The sequence below is a fragment of the Acanthochromis polyacanthus genome, chromosome 18 (assembly GCF_021347895.1).
Source record: "Acanthochromis polyacanthus isolate Apoly-LR-REF ecotype Palm Island chromosome 18, KAUST_Apoly_ChrSc, whole genome shotgun sequence".
Taxonomy (NCBI): domain Eukaryota; kingdom Metazoa; phylum Chordata; class Actinopteri; family Pomacentridae; genus Acanthochromis; species Acanthochromis polyacanthus.
The window spans coordinates 6974294-6994565 of NC_067130.1; the positions used below are offsets into that span (position 1 = coordinate 6974294).

The window sequence follows — 20272 nt, forward strand, 5'->3', positions numbered from 1 at the left end:
GACCCAGCTAGAACAGTCTTGTCTTCTTATGTTCTAGCAGTTGAGAAGGGCTTGCGATTGGAGGATGCTGGTAGCCTTTGACCCAAAGCTCTGGTTCCTACCTGAGATAATATCCACCAACCTGTGACCAGACCTGTGACCAGTCAGCTTTGTTTAGGCACATTTACATCAGTGAGTTCACAGCGCCCTGGGAGAACTCAGAGGAGGCCTACAAGCAAAAGAAGCTGAGAAATGAGGGCTGCCGCCAATGCAAAACAGCGAGACTGGAAGGTGAAGGTCTGACTAGCTGAAGTAGACTACAGAGGGTTTGTAGCCAACTTGACATCCAGGCTTCTCCAGGACATGGAAGTACGCAGTAAGGTCCACCGGCAGGCGATCAAGGACCTCTCCAAAGCTGCTGAAAAGGGAAGTCAGTGGCTGTGGATGAAGAGAAAGGACTCCACCTCAGCCTCCAAGTGAGTAGATGGCATCTAGGGGGTGAACCTGGGATGCTGAACCCTCTGGAGGTGTCGTGGGTCTATCAGTGAAACACTGAGGAAGGAGGGCGCCCACTTGACAACCCAGAGGATGAACTCACTCACTGGACCATCCCACAGAGTCTTAGTAGGTGTCTCATGTATGCAAGAAAGGATATCAACATCTAGTCCTTCACAATAGATCTAAGAAGGTTCTTAAAAAGTGCCACTGAAGGTATAAATGTTTGGTGAGAACACTGTTAGAACGTTACGCCTCAACAAGCACAAAACTGAATGTTACACTGAAATGTTCTTTGCTGTCATGTAGCATTCTAAAACAATGCATTCTCTTAACAGAATATCCAAAATGTCCTCAGAATATTGCAGCCAGATGTTCCATCTTCCTACAAGAATATCTAAGAATATTCTGTCATCTGAAGTTCCAAAAACATCTTGAGAAAGTTTTTGAATGATGTATTAAGAACATCCTTATTTTATTATTATTGTGAAAATGTTTCATAGAAGAACATTTTGTAATGTGCTCCTTCAACAAAAAGACAAAATGTTCCATGTTTTATCAATGTTGGTTAGAGAACATTCCTGCTTTATTATGGAACATCATCTGTGTTCCTGAAAACATCCTGCGCGTGTTGACATAAAATATCCAAACACTACTGGAAATTAGAATATTCTTAAAAAGTTTGTGGAACATTTGATGAAAACATTTTCTTTAAAACTGATTAGAACTTTGATCCAGTTTATTTTTTCCACTGCTGGATAAACATTTTGAGAAAGTTCTAGTAAGGTTCTAATAATGTTTTTAGTGGGAAGTTATTTTCGTTCCAAGAACGTTCTTCTGAAAGGCAATGTTCTTCAGACATTTTCAGAATGTTGCATTAAGAACACTCGCCTTTGATTATTATCCAACATTGTGGGAATGTTTTGTAGAACTTTCTCATCATCCTCAAAACATCCTGAGAATGTTACAGGGAAAATGTTCCACTCTTGTTATGTATGTAGCTTGAGAACATTCAGGAAGAAAACTTTAAAATAATGTTTTCCAGACATCATCAGGGGCTCAAATGACAGAATGCATTTTATACCAAATGTTTTAACGTTTCTGTGATGTTGCATATTAAAGGTGGAACATTTTGTCTTTTTGTTGAGCAAGACATTACAGAACATTCTTCTATGAAACACTCTCACAATAATAATAATAAAAGAATATTTCACATTATGGAACGTTTCATAATCATCCCTTCTTCCTTGAAAACATCTTGAAAATATGCCACTTTCTTCTCCAGTCAGATAAAAGCTTCCAGATTAAGTGGATCATTATGACAGACATTGTCACTCGTGACGTGGGTCTTAATGAACTTGGCGCGTGCACGAACGGCGTGTGACAGCAACACTGAGCTTCACCCAAACTTGGCGGAGCCCCGTGGAGCGTCACTGTGACCGCCACTTCAGCCTCACTGCACATTTTCTGCTGCAGATGCTCGATCAGGTGGTTCCAACTTCATCCCCACGGACACGCCGGTGATGCTGGAGCGCGTGGATTAAAGAGAGCCTCCAACTATCTGGGGCTCTGCACCTTGCACGTGGCCGAGGACTGCCTCCTTACTCGACCTTCAGCATCCATCAGCTTCACACAGCCTCTCACACCGAGCCATGAGCTCCTCTCTGCCCAAAAGCGACTCGACCACTTCTCTGCTCAGATCAAACCGCAGGTCCGCGCACCCGGATCGCGGCGCACACGGTCACCGGAGCCACCGCGCTCACCATCACCATCCTCCCACCGGAGCTGGAGGCGGCGAGGATGCAGCCTGGACGGAGGAGTGCGAGACCAGTGCGCGGAGACCTCTGTGCCAGCCCAGACACGCAGACTCCAGACATTCAAGTGATCATCACCGGGTGCAGAAGAGCCACCGGCAGCAGAGCCCCCTGGATGATGGCTACGCTCAGGAGGACGTGCGGCACAAGACGAGCCGGCATCAGAAGGAGCGCAGCAAGACCTCCAGATCCAAGCATCACCACCACGACTCCTCCAGAGGTGAGCCGCCTCCTGCAGCGCACCACCAGGGCGGCTCCCGGCAGGACAGGAGGACCTCACCGACCCCGTCTTACCCCAAACACCAGGACGATGCTGCTTTCTTCTTCGAGCCCAGTGAGAGAGTCGTCACCGGGTCAACCTCCAGCCTCAGCTCTGACCCGCCTGCGACCAGAGCGCCGGTCCAGCATGCATCCGGCCGCACGTCCAAAAGACTGAGCGCAACCCCGTCTGAGTACGACTCCAGTCTCCATCCCATAGTGAAGTCAGTGTTTGGACAGGTAAGCAAGGCTGAAGATGAAATTAAACTTCAAAAAAAGTTCATTCAAAGCACAACTCAAACTGCAGAGAATAGAAAATTACGCAATGTGGCTGCATTCCTGCGTAATGGATAAATACTTCAACTTTTACTGTATTTTCTTTTCTATAAATCAACATTTACGACATTCTTTTCAACTTTTGATTTGAAATAAAGCAAATAAAAAAAAAGCAGACTTAAATATTATATAGCTCAAAGCTCTATAATGAGCTGCTACATGTGGGCGTTTGGAAGCGCAATGCAAAGGGCATCATTCCAAGCTGTAAAGTAAATAAGTCAGTATATCAGCAGCAGGAATCGAGAATGCAGACTGGGGACTGGCTCAGAGTTTCAGCAAATGTAGCATGATTTATATTGCATGTAAGAAAAATAACTAAAAAGCTTCACTTGAAGATGCCAGTCTGTTCCCAGCTGAGACCTATGCTTGAATGCAACTATAGAATTTGAATTTTCTGCTAAATCAAGTGCATTTAGACTGTTTCAATGTATTTTAAAGGCTTATTCCAAAGCTAAGTGAAACTATGTAACATGATGAGGGCATTTTTGGAAAAGCAATTCAAGCATGTCCCTCTATAGACAGCTGGGGGAGCAATAAGACACCCAGGGGAGCAATTATAAAGAACTGATGTGCAGAATTCATTAGTTTGGATTAGTCTGATATCAATTAAATAAAACAACATATAAGAAATAAAATAAATATGAATGAATGAATGGATATCAGAGATGCAGCAGTTAATTTTGCTGCATTTGCATTTGAAACAAAGTGATTCTGCTCTGGCTTTGGTGAGGTTTTCATTCTTAAACCGCACATCAAAAGGGAAGCCGTTTATTCAGCAGCAGGTGGAGGTGCACAGGTGAGATGCAGGTGAAGCCACATGCAGCCAGACTGACAGGCTGAGCAGATTAAAAATGGATGCATGTTTTCAGTCCAAATCTGGCCCCTGTATGTATCTGTTACTTCCAGTCTCTGCCATGCATCCCAATATGAATACAGTCGCTTTCATTGTGACTGTCACCTGAGTAACAGAGGGGGGATCAACTTTCCTGACTTGTGGAAAATGTTTCAGACTTGTCAATCACGCACACACACACAGTGACACGCATGGGAAAGTGGACCATTCATACGCTGATAAAACATGAATATCACCCATACTTTTACTGATCCTGTGGTGAGAGGGAAGCAGCACATAATGGGTGTTTCTCTTCTCCCGTGCGCCACCTTTTTCTTGTTACATTGAAATCCTCCTTTCTGTGCTGATGATAAAAAGCTCAAGAGAAGACAATTACCTCCCCATGCACTAATGTGCTCCAGAAATAACTCCTCTCAATCCAGGCCAGAGCTTCAATCAGTCTTAGGGGTTCCAGTGAGGCAAAAATATGCTAAAAATCACGCAGCGGTGTGCTATATAAAGTCTCCTGAGCTGCTGATGTGTGTGGAGGGAGATGCTCAGTGTGCCGTTTATATCAGAGTTTGATATTTTCTATCTTGACTGAAAATTCTTGGATGTCTTTGATTCAGGAAACAGAGAGAAATAGACAAAATAGGATCCCCTGCTCACATTAAAAGTGTTTTGAAGTTCGATTTTGTGACTGAATCATCAAGTTTTCAAACTGTTTTCTGTGCTGATGCCACTGTGAAGTTAAGCCAGAATGAATCTGTGAGTGGACACGAGCAAGACCGAATGATGCATGTGTGAGAACGAGGAAAGAAGGTGACAGAAGAGTGAATAAGCTGACGCAGGCATTGGTTTTCATTTCGCGCCTGCTCAGCTTCTGACCCCCGAGCGGTTTAATTCAAATGACCACACAGTCAGAGATAATCTGAACTTACGGCTCTTTTAAGAGATGTGGCAGCGCGATTCAGAATCCATGGTGAGAAATTCGACTCCACAAATCATTTCTTACGTAACATCAAGATCTGCATACAATCCCAACAGAACTCATTCGCTGCAAGTAGAAGAAGCTAAAAATAGAACATCAGACCTGATTATGGGAGACTGGAGGAGGGCTTTTTGGGTAAAATATTCAGATATATTGCCATAACATGCTACCTGCTAGAGAAAATTTGAAAACTGGTGAATAAAAGAAGGGATTTTTGCCATTTTATAAGGCACATTGTGGTATTTACAGGATGAATCATGACCAAAAAGGCTAATATGGGGGTTAGAATGAGGAGAAGCCATGTTTATTTTAGACAAAATATATATTTCTATAATGATTCGTTCTGTTTTTAATGCCAGATTGTATCTTTTAAATGCAGGTATGCACCACATTTAACGTGACTCTTGTTGCTCCTGGCCTTTAAGCTATCCAGGTTAAAACAGACACCTTGTTCGAGGACAGAACACAAGCTTCTTTTTTCTGTCCCAATAGAAATCTTGTGTCTATTTTAAGCGCCCCTCAACAATCACGACAGCTCTCTTGCTTTTTGTGACCTTCATTGACCTTGTTCTTCCAGCCCTCACAGGAGAATCCAGAAACACAGGCCTGGTAATGAAAGAAGAGCTGTTAGGCTCCGCAGAGAAATTATTATTATCAAGGAGAATTTTCTCTTTTTTTTCTCAATAAATTAAATTTAGATAAAAGGGTTTGTGCGTTAGCCAGAAGAGGGAGCAAGTAGCATTTGTATCAAAGGGTTTGAGCTCAGTGTGTGGAGAGAGAGAGAGAGAGAGAAAGAGAGAGAAAGAGAGGAAGAGATTAACAGTCCACTGTGTCACATCAGTGAGCCTGGAAAAGTGAAAGGGCAGCAAGAGAAAATGAAAAGGAAGCGAGGGAATCGGACAAATCAGCAGGACAAAGAACAAAATAGGAAGAGAGTGCCCCGGCGCTACAGACCTGATGATTGTTATATAAGGCAAACACTCATCAGCTTTCACTTCCCTGTTCCCACCTGACAGCTCTGAAGACAATGTGAGGAAAGCTCCTAAAACACAGATTAGCTCGCTTCCCCGCTAGTTTTCCTGTTACTCATCTTCTACTGACATTTCCTATCTGTCGTTCCCTTTCTTCTTTTCTCATGCTCCGACAAAATCTCTCTTCCTCATCTCCCTTCATTTTGCCCGCTGGGTCATGTCGACCTTGATGTTTGAGAGAGAAGATTAGTGCACAAATGAGTAAAATAAGAAGGAAGATTTAGGTTGGAAACGGGAGGAAAAGGAGCAGCATCGTCGCCGCAGCATATGCCTCCGGTCTGTCTAGAGTATAAAAGGTTATTTTTAGACACACATGGGTATTTTTATATCTGTGCCAGCACAAGAAGGAGGTAGAAAATTCACTCTTTGGTTAAACCCGTCTTTTGAGTGGAGGATTAGAGCCATGCACACAACTGCACGTGCTTCAAAGTGAATTGTATGCATGCGTGTGATGATGCTAAATATTTATGGAGACCTGAGGCTGAAAATCAGTGTGAGACACTTTGAGTCAGAGGAGAAACAGCAGAGGTTTAATTGGCGCGCAGTGAGATGTTTAACTAGAGCACCAGCTGATTGGAACTAATACTTTAATGCCTCGATATTCTGTGTGAAATTCACAGTTTTTAGCTCATCTGATCTGAATAAATGAATCAGCTGTAGGACAGCAGCGTGACGTCTCACAAGAAGATGACGCAAGTGTGTATTGTACGTTTCTTTTTTTACTGCCTGATGACGAAAATGTGCGCACACAAAATAACTCATGGTCACAGCGTTTATCTCTGTCTTCATCAGGACATAACCTCCAGTAAACCCATGAAATACATATAAAGAAACATGCAAAATCTTGTTTTTCAGTGGCAAAAGTAGCATTTTCTGTCTTGATTTTTTTTTTTTTTTTAAAAAGGTTGGTGAACACATGAGAGTGAGTTGTTACATCAGTCCCATCCTTCCCCCTCCTGCATTACATCTCAGCTCGTTTAGCACAGTTGATGGCGGTGGATGAAACTGGATTATATTTGACCTCGAAATCTGCAATAAATAGCAAAGGCAATTATTAATATTCCCTCCTTGAATTAGATTCCTGTCCAGTGCGTGCATAGAGATTTTCTTTGAGTTGCAATGACGAAACTGGCCTGTTATGGGGTGTTTGCACGACTCTGGACAAATAGTGTCCCAATAAAAATCATCTGAGGTTGGCTTTAATACGGTGTCATCAGTGTGCTGCGTGTAGGGGTTATGTAAAGTTGCAAAGCAAATCCTGTGTTTCTGTGTGAGTAATTGTGTGAGCGAGAGGGGAAAAGGATACAGCCACGGAGAGAGATGGATCTCATGCCCGTGCACACTACGGTCTGACATTATGAGAGCTGACGGCTCCTGCGTCTGACGTCTGATGTGTTCTGAAGTTCACAATGAGCCTCCGGTGAGAGGCCGGATGAATCATCCGCAGAACAACACAGAGGAGTCGCACAGATATTGAATGGGAGCGCGATCTGAGACAAGTTCAGCGTGAACGTGTTTATTTAAATAGCAGTGAATAGACAAGGTCGAACAGGAGAGGGGGAATATGGATGTGCATTAGTGCCGCAGTGACGAAGGCTGAAGTTACCTTGAGAGGGGACGCTGCTGGTAGAAACAAAAGAAGGGCTTTCACTGCGTTTGGTGGTTTGTTGTTGTGACAGTAGTGCAAGATCCTTAAAGCCTCTCTAATTAAAAATGTTTACATTAAAAATTGTATGTTTGACCTTCACATAATGATGCCGAGTTTGACGCGAGAAGCCTGTTCTGATGTTCTCTATGCTCACCTTAAATCTTAATGTAAAATGTCAACGCACAGGTTTGACTTTCCAATACACAGCCTGAACTAACCTCATGTAGAAACCTGAGAGTGTCTGTCTCAGGTGAAAATCAAATCTTTCCTCTTTTTAACATCTCCAGATTTTGTCTTTTAGATGCTGCAATCACATCATAAGCAAAATAAGCAGCCAAAAGCATGGCTGAACATTCTTGAAACTGCCGTGTACCCATGACAGTTTCCAAAACAGATTCAGACTTCCAGATGTAACAAATTTAATCAGAAAGGATTTATTGCCTACTAGGTTTTCACATGCAAGGAATTTGTCATTTGGTTTCTGGTTTGACCAAGTCTGTTTTAGATCCCTATTGCATCTCAGTTGAGCAGTTTTACTGTGTTAGAGCAAAGCTGTAGATGAGCTGGTGTGCTTAAGCTGCAATAAGTAGGGGGCAGTGAGTGGAGTCAGAGGCAGGGAACACATAGATCATTCTAAAAGCAGCACCAGTGTAGCTATAGATGAGACATTTTTAAGAATTAAGTGATTGTTTTCATGATAAAAAATTCTAAATTTGTAACTGTTGATACACAAAGATGAGTTTTTAGGAGTAAATCAATCAGCTGTAATTTTAAGAATTAAGATAATTGAATGTTTTTGTTTAAAAAAACATGCCAAACACAAATCATTCAAAGCAGAGGTATCTTAAAATGTGCTCAAACAAGGATATTTAATTTAAGGGAAAGCATACTACACTTTTATAAAATTCTGGGCGCTTTGGGCTGAACTGCAGGCTGTGTTTATACACGACAGAAGTAGAAGTATTGGGAAAAAAATACAAGCAGTAAAATATCTATAGTCTAAAGTAGTGAAGTAACTAAAGGAATTAAAATATGCTTTTTCAGTAAAGAAAACTTTTATGAGTCTTTGCTCCTGCAAGTCATGTTCGTGCTGTTTCCACTGAGGTGTAGGACTTTATATAGAAAAATGTGCCCACAGTGATCAACAAGACAAGCACCATAGAATGTGGCCATTTAATATAGATTTACCCATAAACAAAATGACCTTGCACTGAGCACAGGCGTGTGTTCTGCATGTGTACGTTATGTACGGATACCGAATCGCGAGACCTAAATATGGAGCTGGCGGCGGGAATTTATGGGACTCGGAAACACCTCCACAATTTAATCAATTGGTCCGTGTACGATTTTGGACGGGTAAGTCCCGACAAGTCCACAGCGGCAGATTTTTAGTCTGATCACAATCGTATGATCATCAGCAGGCAGCTGATGTAGTGTTCACTTGTTGTCATGGTTACAGTGACGTCATGCGGCATCTCACAATGATACAGAAATCTTTAACAAATCCGTGGATCAAAACTAAAAGCTGCATCACTGTCATAATCTAATAACGTGGTCCTTGGTGCCGTTTTATTCACGTCTTTAACATAAATGAGGAAGGCAACATATGAGGAACACTCCTAAATGGAGTGCAATCCAGTAAACCATCACATACTATGACCTCAATAATAAAGATTAAGCAGAATTATCACCTTTCAACAACGTCACAACAATGTGAAAATAGAGGCTTTGTATAAGCAGAATTTATGGCAAAGTTGTTGTATTGCCATGCATCAGATTTCACAGACGTACCTAATAAAGTGATCATTGAGTGTATTATTCTATGTTAATTGGTCATTGTTAGTGATGCATTAACATGGAAGCAGCTTTTAATTTTATTGCTAGTTGAGCTGTAGGTGGTTTAACATACAGCAACTGATCAAAGTTTTATTTGGCAAATTTACTGTTGTGCGTAAAATATCTAAATCTGCAAAAGAATTTGTGCCTTGGAAATGTTTGAGTAGAAAGTCATCTAAAGTGCCACAAAATGATGCAGTGCTGAGGTACATTTTCCTTTTCACCACAGCTTTTAGAGATGCTCCATATTTAGAAAGCCTCATCTTTTCAGCCGTTGTGCTCAACAACAAACGTGTGTGTGTGTGTGTGTGTGTGTGTGTGTGTGTGTGTGTGTGTGTGTGTGTGTGTGTGTGTGTGTGTGTGTGTGTTTGTGTGTGTGTGTGTGTGTGTGATGAGACGGGCTGAGAGAGCGCATTTGTTTGTGTGCGTTTGCATTTGCACGTGCTGGTTCGCGTCCTTGCAGCAGCAGCACGGCAGTTCAGGATCCATGTGTCATTTCTTGCACATTTTGGCTTTGATCTGAATCCAAGCCCTTCAAGCTTAACATGACTTTGTGATGCTTCCACATCCGTGTGTGTGTGTGTGTGTGTGTGTGTGTGTGTGTGTGTGTGTTAGAGAGAGAAGGGGATGGATGCTGGGTGTAGAGTGGGGAGAGTAGTGGGGAAAGAGAGAGCGAGTGTTATATTTTTAGCTCCACAGCCCCACATCCATGTGTGTTCAATCGAGTGTATGCCTGTGTGTGTGTGTGTGTGTGTGTGTGTGTGTGTGTGTGTGTGTGTGTGTGTGTGTGTGGATTAGTGTCTCCAGCGTCTTGCTCAGGGGAAGGTAATATGCTTGTCCGAACGAGCTTCTTCTGTCACATTCGCATAGATGGTTTAAAAACTGTGGAGTGAGCGGGAGTTGTTGTGGGGGGAGAGAGTTGAGGGGAAACGAGTAAAGAGAGACAGACTGACGGACAGAGAGAGAGAGGGAGAGACGGGGAGAAATAGGGGAGGGAGGGAGGAAAGAAACTGTAGGAGAGAGGATGGAATGAATAAGCAATCTTGGCTTTTTCTACTCCTGGCACTTGCATCTCGCGCTGATCGCTCGCATGCTTCCTCTCCCTCGCGTATCTTTATGTCGTTCTGATTCGTCCTTCATTGTTGTTTGCATTATACCCTCCTTTGTCTCAGTGTCCCTCCTCCTCCTATACCTCCTGGCGTCCTTGCCTCTCGGTCCTCCCTGCACACTCCCTCGTCCTTTCCCCTCCTATCCCTCTCTGCTGCCTTACGATGTCCCCGCTCCTCTCCCTGCCTTTTCCCAAACGTCCTCTTCTATTAGTCGATGACCCACTGAACCCTCTTTCCCTTTCTAATCACTCCTGTTCGCATGCATGCCCGGAAACACATGCAAACACACATGCATGCACGTGCACTTACATACAGGCACACAGATACAGTTAGAGAGAAAACATAAAACAAGAAGGATTCGCGCTTTCTTCCCCCACTCTTTGCAATGGGCAACTCTGTAAAGTCGCTCAAAATTTTCACCAAGAAGGTAAGGTCGGCTCTGAGGCTTTTCACTTTGCTTTGAATCCCCTGAATCCTGGTGCATGTTTGTCTAATGATGTGTCCCCAACTTGATCGATGGATGCTGACTTGATCTCTCCTGACTGAGCCTTGTGTGCTGTCCGACGTCTCCCTAACAGGCTGTGCTTTGAGCTGTGTTTTGTAGAATAATGACAGGAGATTTCAAGAAAAAGCTTCTGTTTCAGTCAGAGGCTTTTGGTCTAGATTAGCGATGTAGGATTGTCTTTAAAACTAATTCTGCCTGCACATTACGGACTTTTTTGGGATGTCTCTTTGTTCATTAGTGCATTCAGAGAGGCTGGTCAGTGCTGCCTGACCTATTGACTGAGTCTGTGAATTAGGATCAGGTCGCCAACCCTTAGAGTCACTCACTTGAATTCCACCTCAGCAGGAAGCAGAGGATGCTACCCTGTTGAACCTGCACCTGCGGGACATGATCAGTCAGTGGAAATGTTGCAAACAGGTGTGCTGTTGCAATTGTATCACATTCTCTCAGCGCTGGACTTTTTTTCTTTCCTTTGTGGTATCAGCTTTAGTGCTACATCTCTTACATCTGCTGTCATGGTCGTATCACTGTATGCTCGAATAGGCTCAGCGTAGCAGGGAGGCAGACCCACAAATAGAATTTCCAGCTGCACATCCTTGAGGAAGCACAATATGACAAGCAACTGTTGATGCCATCTGTGCAAAATGGGTTGGAGTGCTGCAGAAGTTCTTGCTTCACTTCAGCCTTTCTCTGATGCCGTTTCCACATTTTCTTTTCTTGTGTGCGCGTGCGTTTGTTTTTTTTTTTTTTTGCTTTCTTGTTATATAACTGCCAGCGCGTGGCTTCATACTACTTTTCTGGCACGATATAGCCACAGACAGCCCTGCTCCATGCATCACTTGGTCAGATTACCCAGTGGGCATCCATTCCTGTGGTGAGAACTGTAGGGATGCACGAGCTGGCATTAGACACGACACGGTAACAGATGGAGTGTGAAGGTCATTTATAGAGCGTAATAATAATAATAATACAATAATTTGCATATAGAACAAATATGCACATGAATCTTTAATTAGGTTAGCATATAAATATCATATTTTTTACTGTATTAAGCATCTGAGGATGGTACTAGATCATGTCAGAGACACAGTAAAGCAGCAGCAAAATGGTCCCTTGGTAATTTTCTGTTATTGATTCTATTCCACTTGCTTTTTGCTGGATGTTTCATTGTAGTAATTGAGGACCGATCCAAAGCTGTTACTCCTTTTAAAACAAAAATATGCAGTAGTAACAGAATCTGTTTTTTTAATAGTGGCTTGAGAGTGCCATTATGCTGCTACTCTCCAATTCACATATTAGTCAGAGCAATGGTTGGAGCCCATTTGGCTTCAATCAGAGGAAGCTTTTTGTGCACTGGCAGGCAGTAATCGCCCGTCTTTAATTAACCTGTGGGCCTCTCAGTAATTGGGATGACTGAAGTAGCACACAACATTTGCCCCCTGGTTGACTGGCTAATTGGTGATTATAATGAAACAGTTGGCTGGACTTGACAATTGTGTAGTGTGCACAAAAAACAAAACTGGAACTTAAAGAAATTTAAGTAACTTCTCTGGTGTGAGGTTTGTTGTCGATCACTTTAAATTCCCTCAAACCCTTAGACATTGATGTAGACAACCCTCTAACAACTAACTTACTAACAAATGTTAACAGATTTGCACTGGCTTTCAAAAGATTGCTCAGTTTTTTACAACTTTGATTTTAATTTTGGTATTTCTGGCCATCATTGCAATCTGTTATGATGACTCTGTATCCGCTATAATCCGGGATTTGGAAACTTTAGCACTCATACAATCAAGAAGTAAAGAAGACCACGTTATTCAAGTTAGTTAACCCACTGACTAATTATTCATCACTGCAGAGGAATGCATTACAGTAGATCTAATTTAAATCAGAGTTACTGCAGGCAGTTTGGAGTCTGACTTTGCTGATTGTAATCACACTCTTTCCCTAAATCTCATCAATTAGTTTTGGTGAGAACAATGTTATCATAACCATTAAAAATGCTGGTCAGAACTGCAAAGGAAAAAGCTAATTTTGTAATGAATCTTAATGATCCTTTAGGCCAAGAAAATGTGAAGCCAAATATGATACACTATGACAACAGAGCACGAGGCCGTTGTTGCTTTGTGACACAAAAAGAAGCTCTCTTCAACCACCAGTATTATCTGTTACACATCATGTGGACACTGTTGTGCAGGGTGTTGACGTACCGGATGGATTCATAGATGGCATCAGTTGCTGTGTCATGATATAACACCCCCTTTTCTCCCTGACTGAGCTGTTTTCCTCCATCATGACTGACCTGACTCCAAACCTTTCTGTGACTGACAGACGTGTGTCACCTGCAATCCTCCCTAAACCCCCTCTAACCCTCCATCCCACCTCCATGCTGGCTCCTTGTTGACACATTGCCTCAACAAACTGAGTCACAGTCTCTATCTACCCCTGTCTTTGCATCTGCTTCCACTCTGGCCCCCCACCCCGGATGCTGCTCAAGGACCAGAAGAAGAACTACAAAGCAGTGCAGTCCTGTGAGGAAGGGGGATCTGGGGGGGCCTATCTTGAGCCACTAGTAGCCCTGGCCCAGAACGGAGCCAACATGCACAACGTACTGGGGCCTGCATGCATCTTTCTACGCAAGGGCTTCGCTGAGAGCCGGCAGGCTGTACGTAAGTCCAGAAAATATCATGTGCATGCATGCCAAGAGAGATGAGCACACTATGCAGTACATGCACAATAACCCAGAACCGTGAGGAATGTGTGTCGTAATCACCTACTGTAACATCAGCATTTGCCGCATGCAAAGGCGAGTGGTGGAGCTGAGGAGACGTATTCTGAGGATGTAAAAACTCGATGTATGGAGTGGTCTTGATGCTGGATGAAAGAATGTGTGTGTGTTTGTGTGTATATTTATGCACGAGGCTGGATGCATTACTCAGAAACATGGTGCACGCTTGAAACAAGATGGAGGATGATTACGGCAGGTTGTGGCTCCTCACTGTGATTATTTCTTTGTCCATTTGCAGGACCCGACATCATTTGTTATTTAAATAACTGATGCTGAAATCCTCAGTGTGTAGACGCCTGTTCTGATGAGGAGCTCTCGGATGAATACAGGGGTTGAGACAGTCATTCTTATTTAATGGCACATAATGGAATATACCACATTTATCATCACCTCGTCAGAATTTGCACTTTGAGCATTAAAAACAGATATCAAGTCATCAAAACTATGCTACAGACACAGAGAACAAATATTGAATCTTATATTTCTGCTGTTTGACTCTGATCTGAACGTCTAGTTATGACACAGATTGCTAGATTCTGCATGTTTTTTCACTGAGTGATCTCACTGATGAGCTCTTCCTCTCTAGCTGGAAGGAATCCTGAAGACTCCTGGTGCTCTGTGGCACAAAACTGTATTTTCCTTTTTATTTCCTACAGTGTCATGTTGTGTGAGGGATGCTGGGTGTTGGCAAGACTTAAAATATCAGCACTAACCTTGCATTGTGATCCCTCACAGGACCGAGAGTTGAGGCCAGAAGAAATGGATGGTATGTTTTAGAAAAGATGATAATTTTGGAAATATCCTGAAGTAATTTTTGTTGCAGCTTTTTCACATTCATGTTTTATCTCCCTTGTTTTCAGAGTTGCGTGAGGCTTTCAAGGAGTTTGACAAAGACAAAGACGGCTTCATTGGCTGTAAAGACCTGGGGAACTGCATGAGAACGATGGGCTATATGCCGACAGAGATGGAGCTCATAGAACTGAGCCAGCAGATCAACATGAACTGTAACTAAAACTGTGTTTGTCTGTGCACGTCTGTGAATTAGTTCCCCTTTTTTCTCTTTCCTGCGACAAGCACTCAGAATCAAAGGTGCTGAAACTTTGAGATCAACCCTCTTAGAGACTCTTCAGACAGAGGAGAAATAAGTGCACTTGTCAGATGCTGTCAGAAAAGCTAAAACTGTCTACTTTCTGCACTCTTTTACTCTTATAGAAAATCTACCTCAGATAACCCTTCTGCCTGCTTATGTCATTGATGAATTTCTCAGATAACCGATAGCTGTGAAATAGGGCTGCTTTTATCAATCAATCCATGAATTTCCTGCCTCTTGTCAGTTATTTGACAGTGTTTTTAGTTTATCTCCTGTCGTAGGAACCATTATACAATATTGATGCATGATAATTGCTGTGTAAAAATTGAATTGTTACACTGAAATTTCAGGCCCTTTTCTGATTTCTGAATATATACCTCATTCTTTCAGTCTTAGAATGACCTTCTAGAGTGTTTATGGTCCTCTCCATAAAGGAGGCAGGAAATCTGATAGAAATATTTAGTGTTCAATTTCAAAGCAAGTCTAGTCTTGAAGAAATACACTTGTAAGTGAACAGCTGAAACTAGAAACTATTATTATCCACTTATTGCATACTAATAACCTACTCTTGAAAATATAGTCTCAGCTGTACGTGACAAAAATTGTGTGCTGCTCTCAGAGTTGACCACTCTTTGCTTTTACAATTATGTTCTTTGAAGTTTGACAACAACTGCTGGTCTCTCATTGCTATTTAATCTTTGTTGTGTCTTCATTTATTGCATGCATGTCAGTGTAGAGTTTCAAGCCAATTTCTGTCTCTAAGATTGTCTCTATTGAGGTTAATTCACGTCCATTTTAATCTGTCCGTCAGTGGGAGGACATGTTGACTTTGAGGACTTTGTTGAACTCATGGGGCCCAAACTTCTGGCCGAAACAGCTGACATGATAGGAGTGAAGGAGCTGAGGGACGCATTCAAGGAGGTGAGGAAAGACATGAAGGAAAACTACACAGAGTTTCTCACAACAGTGACAAAAGAGAAAGGAAAGTTTTGCATATTGCAGTGACATTTAGTGCTAAATAATGTGTATTTGCTTTAAGAATCTGCCTGTTTTTCCTCATTTCCAGTTTGATACTAATGGCGACGGCCAGATCAGCACTGCAGAACTTAGAGAGGCCATGAAGAAACTTTTAGGACAACAGGTACAGAGCTGCTGGGAAAGTTTGTCTTCCTCTCTTCAGCTCTCCACCAATCATTGTCTGCCTGAATTCTCTCACTTCTCTCTACTCATAAATCTACCTTGAGCTTGTGCCAACAAAGTTCACATTCTCCGCAACCTCACTTTTTCAGGTTGGACACAGAGATCTGGAGGAGATCCTACGAGACATTGACCTCAACGGAGACGGACATGTAGACTTTGAAGGTAAAAAAAACCTGTACAGTGTGTATGTAGACACCACATTTAGCACAACGCACACTAATATTTGACTGCAGACAGAGACTGGAAGACAAACATGATTGCACATTACATTTTTCTGGTGTCTTCCTCTTCCAGCCCCGTTTATCTCTTGAACATACGAGCACGCACACACGCATACAGTATGAGCAAAAATCCCAGCATGTGTCTGGCTTACATCCCAACAGCATGCTGATAGTGAGGTGCAGGGGATGAAGGCAGTAGGTCTGTCTGTCAGATTATCTCTGTTCAAGGGATTATGTCACCTCATAGAATACCCGCTGAGAAAAAGATGCACACAGGCTGCCAGGGATGAAAATATAAGCAAGCATTGCTGTTCTCGGCAGTGTGACTATATTTACAGCTACATATTTTCACATTTTCTTTCATGTGTTCTGTATGCAATCCATCAGCAAAGTGCTTCAAGCAGTATTTATTACTAGAACGAATGCAGATTATGGTTATTGTAGTCCAGATTATTGTGACTTTTGTGATCAGATGTGTGGCAGAGAAGAACCACGGCACATCAAAGCAGGAGAGTATAGCGACAAACCTGAATATAAATATTGAACTGGAGTGAACACTTGATGACTGATCTGGTTTAGCAACAGAAAATGACAGCGTAGCCTTGAACTTAGCATTATTAACCTTCCATTTATTGAACTTGCGTTAACAGTTGTCTGCAGCTGTCAATAAGCTGAACACACAACACTGACAGTGATAATTGTACTTGTATCTGGCTGATAAATCTGCTGTGGTGCACTTTGATTTTAGCTCTCTGCTAAATGCACCACAGTGCTCAACAACTAGCCAATATCACATTGTCTGTCCATTACTTGGATTTTAGAGACTAATGATGCTATGAGAGGCGTGAAAGCCAAACTGTACTGCAGTGTCAGCATGCCGCTCCATGACTCTTCACACCTCTGCTTTATTTGGAGCCTCGCTACTCCTGGAAAAACGCATGTTTTGTTAGACTCATTCCCTCTATTATTTTGACTCTCATAGTAGCTCTTTCTTGCTTCTGTGGCAGCTCTCTCCTCACCTCTTGCTGTTCCTGTCTTTTGTGTGAAAAGCACTGAATGAGCGGAGACTAGTTGTTGAGGTCGAGTAATATCTACAAAGTGCACAGTAAAAAAGATATTAGTCAGTAAGGCAGAGCTCAGGAAACTGACTTCCAAAGTGAGATATGAATGTGAAGCAGCAGGTGTCCATATTTGGTATTTAGGTAACATTTACATGTGTAATACACTTAGTATTTTTTTTTTAATCTGATGGATTTCTGCAAAGCAATCCTTCCTGTTACAAGGGTCATGCAAAGGGGCAAAGGGCAGCAGCAGTGTGTTTTCACCTAAGCGGTTTAAAGCTGCAAGCTGTGAAGCCAAAACAATGAGCTTAAAGATGCAAAGATGCTCAGCTGAGTTGAAACAAACTGCTGAGACAAGTGTTAAATCTGTGCCTTTGTCCCAATGTGCATCAGTTTATTCACTAAATGTAAATATATTCAAGGTGCAGCTTTAAATGTCATCAGGCTCACATATTTTTAGGCATGTGCACTAAACAAGATGTAAAAATGTGATTTTTGTCACCCAAGCTGTTGAGTACATGAGCCATTTTGATGAAGTAAAAAAAACTAAACTTTCCTTGCTGATAGAAATTGTCTCGCTAAACTTCCATGTGATAAAAAAGAAGCATTTTTCTTGCGTTTTGTGGTTGTTATAAACTTGAAGGTGCAAGATTTAAGCTTGAGGTGTAAGACATAAGTGTACGGTGTAAGATATAGCAACATGAAGCTGCTATGATAAAGATATTGACTTCTGCCATTCCTCAAGTGACTGCATGATTACATAGACACCCACCTTTACTAGCAAGTAAGAATTCAACACCTAATTAACCAATAATCATCCAACCCAAACAGCATGTTCTTTGTAAAGGTGGCAGAAACAGCAGCGGCTCCTTGGTTTTCAGAATAAAACAGACCATTTAGAACAGCCTTAAAACCAGGGGATATACAGTCAAGGTGAAATAAATCATCTTTGTGGTACTTTGAGTTGAAAAACGGCTCAATATGGAACCTTTAAGCCCAGCTACCGCTACACCAAATTAATGAAGCTTCCTGAGCAAATGTGCGTGACTTGGAACTGAAGCTGTGCTCATCTAGTGGTGCAAAGTCTCTCATGAAAACAATTTGTATTCAGCACTTGGCAGGCAAATAATACATTCCTGAGACACGGCTGCTGCTGCTGCGAGGTTAGCAGGTGCTCCACACACCCAGGCACAACGTTAAAGCAGGTCACCCAGTTATGTAAACGCCTTCTCTTTACTCCACAGAATTTGTGCGGATGATGTCTCGATGAGTTCCTGGCAGAGCGCTAAGACGCGAAAACGCAACCTGGATTCTTTGCTGGAAACAGGAGGAAGAGTCCAGCACCGAATACTGATGGATCTTGAACATTCTGAACTGTCAATGAACAAGACAGCAAAAAACAAAACAAAAAAGAAACAACAAAAACAAACATACATATCAACCTGCCCTGAAACTGCCACGCTGAAGCACAAAGGCTGACGACTGCAGCCGGGAGCAACACTGTTAATAAATGATGCTGCTGTTTCTTAGAGCATAAACAAAACCAACGGTTGCACTTCTGACTTTTTGCAGAGTATATTTTAAAAACCTACGTTCCTTTAATGACGTTTCTAATGCTGATGCGGCTGTTGACCCAATGGGTAACAAATAATGTGACGTTTGAGCCATTTGCCTCAAACCCCGACTAAAACTATGTTGTTAACTGTAGCAGTTATGATGTATTTTTAAGACAGCAGTATGCCAGCAAATATCCAACTAATACAGCACCTTCCTTTTGAATGCTGGGGATAAGTTAAGCACAAATACAAATGGCAATATGGATATATTTCCTGTGATCCTGTTGAAGCTGTGCGTTTGTGTTTTGTGCATACTGTTGTTTCTCTCCCCTCTATGCTGTAGATGTATTCTGTCGCGAGAGACTATTGTTAAACTTTGATTAAGGCAAGCTAGTGTGTGTTTGGTCATTATATGTAATGTAGCACTGTTACAGTTCTGACTTTAATAACATAATGCCTATTTTACTGTGATTATATATATATATATATATATTTATGTCATTTCCGGTGTGCATTAGACCAACAGACTCCTTCAAACTGCAAAACTTTGAGGAAAATTCTTGCTACTCTTGACTACTGTGATAGGCCTTTTAATAACATGTATTTTTTACTAATTCTGAATATTATTCTGCATGAATACATATATCATGAGTTTGAGAAGTGGGTGATCAACAGAGCGTTAAATCAAGAGATGAAAGCTGGATTCTGTTAATGCTTTAATTTCTATCAGAGAGCTTTGATTAATATATTTGTTTCTATGGTTACTGTGAGTCTACTGAGCCTACAGAACACTTCAAGTGACTTTTGGTGCAACATCTACACTTCTAACTTTAATACCTCAAAAATGAATCAAACAATCAACCTCATCCATGACCATCCCCTTAGTCAGTCTGATCTCTATCAGTTTCATTTCCTTCATTGTTGATATTTGTAAGGAAGCGATAGGAGCTTCTTTATGGGAAAAAAAGCCAAAGAGAGTTTACAAAAAATATCATGTTAGTCTATTCCAGTGTAGTAACTGTATGCTGTATTTTTCAGAAAATTTGATGCATTGGATTACATCTCCAAAACTTGAAATGCCCTTCAGTTGTTTGGACAGTTGCGTTCTATGGGGTATATGCATGCCGTAAAGTTAAGATGTTCTTCAAAAAGGGAAATCTTACTTTGTGATTTTTCTTGTCTTAACTGTGTGAAACTATGCATGCCAGAAAACAACTGCAATTTGTAGCAGAGAATATCAAAAATAAAGGTTTTTATTCCAACTTGAGACTAGAGTGTGTGTAGATGTGCATTTCTGCCTGTATTAACGATGCAGGGACATTAAACTGTCCAGGCCCCTGACTATAAATTATAGAAATTTGGACGAACCCTCCATGACATCAGCCCTGGTTTCCTCAAAGAGCCATTGTGAAGCTTGGGGTCAATATTTCAACTTCAGATTGTCACGGTCTTTGGCTTCGTTCAGTATATTTCCGGATTTATTTTGTAAAGAAGGATTCAGAGCTCTGTCCCTGCTTTCATA

The 20272-nt window shown here is 41.9% G+C and overlaps 1 protein-coding gene across 3 annotated transcripts; it reads left to right on the forward strand.

Annotated features, from left to right (window-relative positions):
• The first annotated feature begins 1867 nt into the window (after positions 1–1867).
• Positions 1868–20017, forward strand: cabp1b (calcium binding protein 1b). Of its 3 annotated transcripts, none has more exons than XM_022215678.2 (8): positions 1868–2786; positions 13332–13499; positions 14358–14388; positions 14483–14626; positions 15524–15633; positions 15779–15853; positions 16002–16074; positions 18439–20017. In XM_022215678.2, exons 1-8 carry the CDS (start codon positions 2127–2129, stop codon positions 18462–18464), a joined length of 1287 nt encoding a protein of 428 aa, XP_022071370.1. In that variant the 5' UTR covers positions 1868–2126; the 3' UTR covers positions 18465–20017. The 3 variants fall into 3 exon arrangements, with proteins under 3 accessions (XP_022071370.1, XP_022071371.1, XP_022071372.1); XM_022215680.2 differs by lacking the exon at positions 1868–2786 and adding an exon at positions 10052–10756; XM_022215679.2 differs by lacking the exon at positions 13332–13499 and having other exon boundaries at positions 1869–2786.
• The last annotated feature ends 255 nt before the right edge of the window (positions 20018–20272 follow it).